Source organism: Lissotriton helveticus, chromosome 8, assembly GCF_964261635.1.
Source record: "Lissotriton helveticus chromosome 8, aLisHel1.1, whole genome shotgun sequence".
In the NCBI taxonomy this organism is placed as follows: domain Eukaryota; kingdom Metazoa; phylum Chordata; class Amphibia; order Caudata; family Salamandridae; genus Lissotriton; species Lissotriton helveticus.
In genome coordinates, this window is record NC_136069.1 from 1,016,718,251 (window position 1) to 1,016,725,460 (window position 7,210).

A 7,210-nucleotide genomic window follows, 5' to 3' on the forward strand; every position below is an offset into this window, starting at 1 on the left:
GTGAAACAGGTGTCCAGGGCTCCGCAGGCACCCAGACCCTGGTGCTTTGCACCTGTTGCACTGACAGCATGCACCCACTGACAGGACAGAACCGGCACATGCATTCCCGCAGGGCACACTGTACAGCTGATGAGAGGAACGCGGTAGTCCGCACGTGATGGGGTAGGGGCAGGAGCTCTCCTCTTGAGTGCACGGGTGCAGAACCAGGGGCATAGCTATCGATGGTGCAGCTGGAGCAACAGCACCGGGGCACAGAGGCAGTAGGAGCCACAGTCTCTACCTACTGCCTCTGTGCCCCGGCGACAGGCCCTTTCCTTTTATGCATTAGGGCACCTGGCATCCTTGCAGCACCACTGGACAGAAGGGATATTTTAGGCAAAGCAATACCATGTTGTTTTTTCCAAAGTGGCCATTGTTTGTGGAAATAAAGGGGCTGCCCCAACTTACACCTGTCTTTCCCTGTCACGTTGGGGGGGGGGGGGGGGCAGGGAGGGTCCTCCACCCGATTGGTGCATGTGGTGGGTGGTGATGGTGGGCAGCAGGTCTTAGGCACGGCGCGTCAGTCCCAGGCCAGCGCTCCCCACGCACAACTCCCAGCGTGCTGTGTGCGCCATCCCACGCTTTAGTCCTCAGGCGGGCAGAGCAGAATCCGACTGTAGGGATGCTGAAATGTTATCAGCTTGGCACCCCGAATCCTCTCCTTAATCTAAATATGGACCTTTCCTATTTTAATTTGAAAGTTCACATATCGGATGTCACTCACAAAACTCGCACTACTTTTATTTACAGATAGTTCTCTACCCGGTTGCCCCTCAACCCTACTGTGAACTGCCACTCTCTGGCCTGGGAGCCCCCTGCCGGGAATGTGTAATCAACGATGCCACCCGGGATCTGCCAGTTATTAAGGGATACACTTGCTTACTATCCGTAGATTTTTATATCTGATTTCTGCTGAAAAAATAACATCAAACAAGCCAGAGCCAAGCTGCTGCTCTGTGCCCCGCCGCCGAAGACCAATTCAAAGTTAAAGCCATGCCCGCTTGCTCGGACATCCCCAAAATCAATAGGTATGCATGTGCCAGGTGTGCGTGTTGAAGCCCGTGCCCTGACATCCTCCCACAAGCACACTCCGCAAGGAGCAAGGGAGTAGGTTAAATCAGAGTCCTGATGCCCACCCCCCTTGGTGCTATGCTTTATTTACCTTTCATCCAGTCCACCACTTGGCTCGGAGACCATTTACTGACAGGTTCCATAATCAAAGCCATCTCGAAAAGTCGGAGGCGCTCTCCAGGCAAGAGCAGCCAGCGATAACCACAGCCCAACTCGGTGTTCGGTTCCTTGGGTCCCGTGTATCCTTTCGCCTTTCTACCCTGCCCCAAAAAAAGAGTCAGCAGGTGCCCGAGGGGTGTAGAATGCTGCCCGCAGCGTCCACCCCGCTTCTTCCACCACACAGGCACTGACTAACGCCGGGCGATGGTAGGAGCTGTCCTCTCTACTGCTGCTGTAGCGTTCACTTCATCCCCAGGAGATGGCTGGAGTTGGAAGGGATTCTCCGGTGTTTTACGCCCGTAGTGGTCCTCAGAGGGGTCGCCGTGCCCCTCTGTCTTCGAGGTAGCTGCCGGGGTTGTTTGAGGCACGTCGTGCGGGTCCTCTCCGTTCTCCGCCTCTTCAGCTCTCACGCACAGCCTGCGCTGCTCTCCTACTCCCAGCAGCACAACCACAAGCTACCAACAGCATCCACCACGCACGGCAGCGCGACACTAACACACATGCCAGCGAGGGCGGAAATGACGAGAGTTTTAGCTGGAACCGCAATATTCCAGGTTTGAAAAGAAGATCTCAGACCCAAATGCATCGAGCTCGCGTCTTTTCAACAATTACAAATCCTTTCCGGTGCTCAAAATGCGCATTATCTTTTGCTCCTTTGCTAGCGATGCTGGACAGTTCTTAGGGAGCTGCGTTCGTAGAGAGGGAGGAAAGGAATGTGGGTGGGGGGCACATTCCTTTACATTGCATTCTACACGCGTCTCTGTGGAAACACTTGTGCAGGGAGCTCTCTGTGAGCACATTTGTGTTTCAACCGAATGCAGCCTGGTCACAATATGGTCAGGGCTCAGCGTAGCCGCCCTCAGAGCGACCCTACATCCCACACACAGCCAATTAGTAACAACCGAAAGGGATGGTTCTGCATCTCAATATATATGATGGAAGTGTACAGTAAATCGCAGGCATCCCTTAAATCTCTACATAGGACACACGTCACCCATACCAAAGACGCCAGAACAATCATAGTTGTTGATTAGAATGTATTTCAAAGGAGAAAAGACTGAAGTAAACGGATATCTCTGAATGAGAAATAGGAGGCCACTGGCTCCTCCTACCAGCATGCATCTTTTGGTGAACCTCAGTGAACAAAAAAAACCAAGCAATGCATCCATTCTATCAACAGGTAAGCAGGGGCACACACAGCAGGGGCCGGATCACAAGCATTATGGCCAGCACTATTACACTCACTTGGTGGTAAGGCACTGCATGGTGTAAACACGTTTGATCACTATGGGCCTGATTATGATGACGGCGAACCCGCCACCGACAGGCTGTCGTGGTAGACTCACCACCATCGTGAGGCCATTTTCCGCCCGTCATATTATAATGGCGGGCGGTACCGTGGCGGTTGGTTCACCCGCCATGGAAAGGCTGGCAGGAATGGACTTTGGGGGGCCCGTAGCGGGACCCTCTTTCACCTGGGCACTTTCATATTGGGGTTAGGTGCCCCCTCCATGTAGGAGTACAGAGGAAAATGGATCCGAGTAACAATTATCAGATAACACTTGAGTCTATGTTCAAACACACAATCACCTTAAACTATGATTACATTGAAAATGAATTCCTTTACACAATTTTTCAAAATCTCAAGTTGTATTTGTTCATACAAGGTTATAATTAGATCATTCTACGGTTAATTTAGCATCATATACAATCAGATAACTTCCATGTAATTGTAGAATCATTACATTTCTAGAGTGCTCTCTGTGAGGGAGGGATAGGATGTGCATAGGGAGTGAGGGACAAGGTAAAGGTGCTGTGACATGTTGAAACCATCATGTAAAAATCAAAGAAAGCCTTTACAGTCAAATTTATGATAAAGGTTCCCGAATAGCATCACACATAGGTTTAAATCAATTTCATTAGTTGGGTCCTATGGTGTGTAGAATTAGCGTAGTTCTACGTTTCGACCCCCGAGAACGCTAAAGGGTTGGTTCAAGCCTCATGCTGGGGTCTTCATCAGGAAAAAACTGAGAGAGCATCAGAAGACGATAGCTGACTGTACCGTCTGTAGAGAGGGCCGTGGTATGCTCCTCAGGTTGTTTGGCTGTATTATGCTTGGCCAGTATTGAAACGTCTGCTCAGAAGTGTTCGAAATATTCGCGCCTCACGTCTCGTGATATGGATTCAATCCTTCTCGTCTCGGGATACCAGGAGCAGGAGTCCGCTACACCGTCTCGCAGCGTCTGTCGCTGCGAGACGGTGTAGCGGACTCCTGCTCCTGGTATCCCGAGACGAGAAGGATTGAATCCATATCACGAGACGTGAGGCCAATTATTAGTTTATTTGAGGAGGTTAAACTCTGTTGCAGAGGGTGGGTCTCTTAGTTTCTAACCCCCAGATTCATCAAAGTCATGTTTTGCGAGTCCTTAATAACGAATTTTAAGGATTCGCTATTAAAGACTCGCAAAACGGGATGCATGTAGGAATCGCAATATTATTTGTGATTCCTACTGATTCCTAATTTGCGATTAGCTAATTGCTAATCGCAAATAAGTAATAGCTTTCCCATTCATTCATATGGGCCTAAAGGCCCATAGGAATAAATGGGGAGTCATTTCTTATTTGCGATTAGCAATTAGCTAATCGCAAATGTGCCGCAATTTCAAGGGTGCCAGGGTGTCCAAAGGATACCCTGTTGCACCCCTGAAATGGTAATGTTCACTGGTGTTGCACACACATGTCCCAAGGACATGTGTGTGTGTAACATACAACTTAGAAAAATGCACTAAAGTGCATATTTCTAAGTTTTTGCTATTTACCACGTAGTTTGACTTCGTGGTAAATAGCGGCCCCAGATTGCGATTTCGCAATCCATGAATGTTTCATGCATTGCATTTAAGGAATCGCAAATTGCGATTCCTTAAATGTAATCGAAATTGGAGAACTCGCAATTATTTGCGAATTCTTAAATTGCGAGTGCATGAACCCTTGATGCATCTCAAATGCCATTTTTGCGGCGCAAACGGCCGAATTTTGCGATTCGCACCGTTTGCGCTTGCAAAAATGCTTGATGCACCTAGCTGTAAGAATTTTAAGGAGGAAGACTTGGACTTAGAGTAATGAAGTATCCCAGCAAGTAACCAGCTTACCGCCTCCTCATCCTAGTCCTTACAAGCTAAATCTGTAACTAAGCTAAAAACATAATTACAGGGCATTATATTTAAAATGGTAACACAGCTAAACATTTTGATAGCTCAATTGTTTTTAAAAGAAAAAACAAATAATTAACAAGATGGTACGTCATTCCTGAATTCACGGCACTCAGTACATTTGAAGCAAATTCTGAAGAATATCCTCCGCCTCTACATGATCAAGATTCATAAAAAGCCTGGCGAGTAGGCCACATTGCAGCATTACCAATATCTCTCAAAGTGGCCCCTCCAAAGTTGCCCAGGATGCAGTCATGCATCGGGTAGAGCGGCCCTGTGCTGCACCTGCTAAGGGAACCACTTTTGAGTTAAAATGGAAGTAATTGCTGAAAGGATCCATTTCCTCAAACTGGTGGATGCAGGGCTCTTTCCTTTTCCCGTCAAGACATAAGTAACTAAAGGAAAATGCATCTCTGAAAAAGATGAAATTCTGTCCAAATAAATAGCAAGAGCTCTATGGATATTCAGACATTATAGTTGTTCATGCAACAACGCTTTGGCTGGCTGACTCTTTAAGTCTACGGAATGAAAAGGTTAAAATGGACTATCCTATAAAGCTTGAAGGACTAGAATTAAATTCCATCCACAGACAGCGAATGTCTAGTCAGTTAGAAATTAATTTTTAACAGACAAGAGGCTAAGCCTTGGTATTTCTTTGTCTTCTATTTCCATTATCAACCTCTGAATTTCTCTACATTACATATGTGATGCAGGAATGAACTGGGTTGGGAATTTTTCCTATTTTTTACGTTAGTAGGCTAGATAACTTTTGATGTTTCAGGTAGAGCAGTCCTCTTGCACAATAATGAAATATTAGTGTTCCGTATCTGTCTGTAATTTTTATGGGATCTTGGTGTACCATTTCTTCTTTTTTATGTTCAGTTAATATTTGGTGCAGACACCCATGCCCTCAGTTTATTGGACTTATCTCTATTCATGCTCCTCTGGTGGTGCTCAGATGATTGAAGGTGATTGTTGTATGCTTGCTATTTTCGCAAATACTGCATCTTACTATGTGAATGAAAAAGAGCAATACAACAGTGGAGTTTATGCTCCACATACATAGTAATGGAATAAAGTAAATACATATACACCTAAACAGCATGATCAAGATGCAGGATCAAATCTGAGGAATCCCTGGCAGATTTGGTATGAGAGTTAATAGTAACAGTGTCGCTGTTCAAGGGTAATGCTGTCAAATAGGGTGTCCTGGATAGCTGTCAGTGCTCAAAGCAATTCATGTGTAAGCAACACATCCCACAATATTGCTATCGCCCTATACTTCCTGGTTGGCTGAGGATGCTGGAATACCGGAAGTTAAATTTGCCATATAACAGGACATTCTGTGGTAGCCTTAGAACTGGTTTTGCTTTGACATCCTGCATTGGGGTCATCGTCTGTTGACAGATTATTGGATAAAAGGATGCAAACCTGCAGGAGGTCTTCTGCCTTACCTGGCTTGACCTGGCTCCGGAAAATTCACTGATGCAGCTATATAAATATCTGCTTGAGTTACCCGATGGCCTTATCAACAAATGTCCCATGCATGGATGCATTCTTTTTTTACATATCCCCAATTCCCTAATTGACAGTTTGTGCTATGGTGTAATCAGCTGTATCTTCAGAGTGTATCCATTGCCACCCGATCATAAAATGGGAGGAATGAGTGGCAAGAGTATCATTTTGTTATATTTGGATGTGCATTTGTGGTCTATCGCCTAGCTTGTCACGGGCCAAAACACAGTCAATTTTGTTTCCACAGTACTAATTACTTGTCAGCCATTGGCGGGGTATCAAGTTTGGTAAAAGATGCACTTGCTCTAGTTTGGGCGTTGTGGGCTACCTCAGTTTTCAGCATCACAATGGCCATCCTGTTCATTGTAATACTTGAGCCCAATGCTTGCTTGTGATCCAGATAAGTGATCTGCATCATTTTGCTACGGATGAGCAGGGACTACATTTCCCCTTCGTCAGCCGACATATTAGAATCCCCATCAAGAGCATTGGGTGTAGCAATAAAAGACGCACTCTCAGAACAGAGATGGCCAACAAACTGGCAGTAGAATATGCTGTTTATTTCTTATTGATGATATTGGCTAAAGAATATATCTATGTGCATAATTTAAAGTCTTGTAGGTCAATTATGTCAAATGCAATACTTCCTAAAAGAAGTGCATCGAATATGTTTGATTTTGTGTTTAGGGTGGTAGTATTCAAAGCTGCAGGCATACATAATAAATATATTGGGGGATTCAGAGTCATTTTTATCAAAGATTATATGATTATCTATTAACACTTGCTTTGGAAATTTAAACACAAATTTTTCTTTGAATCTTTATTTGATTATAAATACATAATCATAAATGACTGGTGTTAAAGTACATAAAACACTTGCATCCACAATCTCTTCAACAATTTCCCAGGCCATTTTCAACCCCAGGGAACGTATCCACCAGGGCTGCAGTTATTTATTGGGGTAGGTGGCACCAGGCCACATTTGGGCCTGGGGATCCCATCATCTGTGGTCCACTGTATTTCTTACGGTGAGGGGGCCATGTACCACCCTCTTTCCATGCTTCTAAAGGTCTCAGGTCCCCATCTCCAAGAAGTTAAACTTCATAAAAGGTAGGGGGCGCACATTCTCCCTCCCTGAGCCATTATTAGCCCTGAGGACCCCACCCCCAGAGGCAATCTCACATGCTATGTCCCTGGGATTCCACCCCCAGGACACA

The 7,210-nt window shown here is 45.7% G+C and overlaps 1 protein-coding gene across 2 annotated transcripts in view; it reads right to left on the minus strand.

Annotated features, from left to right (window-relative positions):
• CNKSR2 (connector enhancer of kinase suppressor of Ras 2) overlaps positions 1–1,332 on the minus strand; it is a 1,535,139-nt gene extending 1,533,807 nt beyond the window's left edge. For both annotated transcript variants that reach the window (XM_078656116.1, XM_078656115.1), the window contains exon 1: positions 1,202–1,332. In XM_078656116.1, the coding sequence (XP_078512242.1) occupies positions 1,202–1,265 (64 nt within the window). In that variant the 5' untranslated portion in view covers positions 1,266–1,332. The remainder of the gene's footprint in view (positions 1–1,201) is intronic.
• Positions 1,333–7,210: the final 5,878 nt, after the last annotated feature.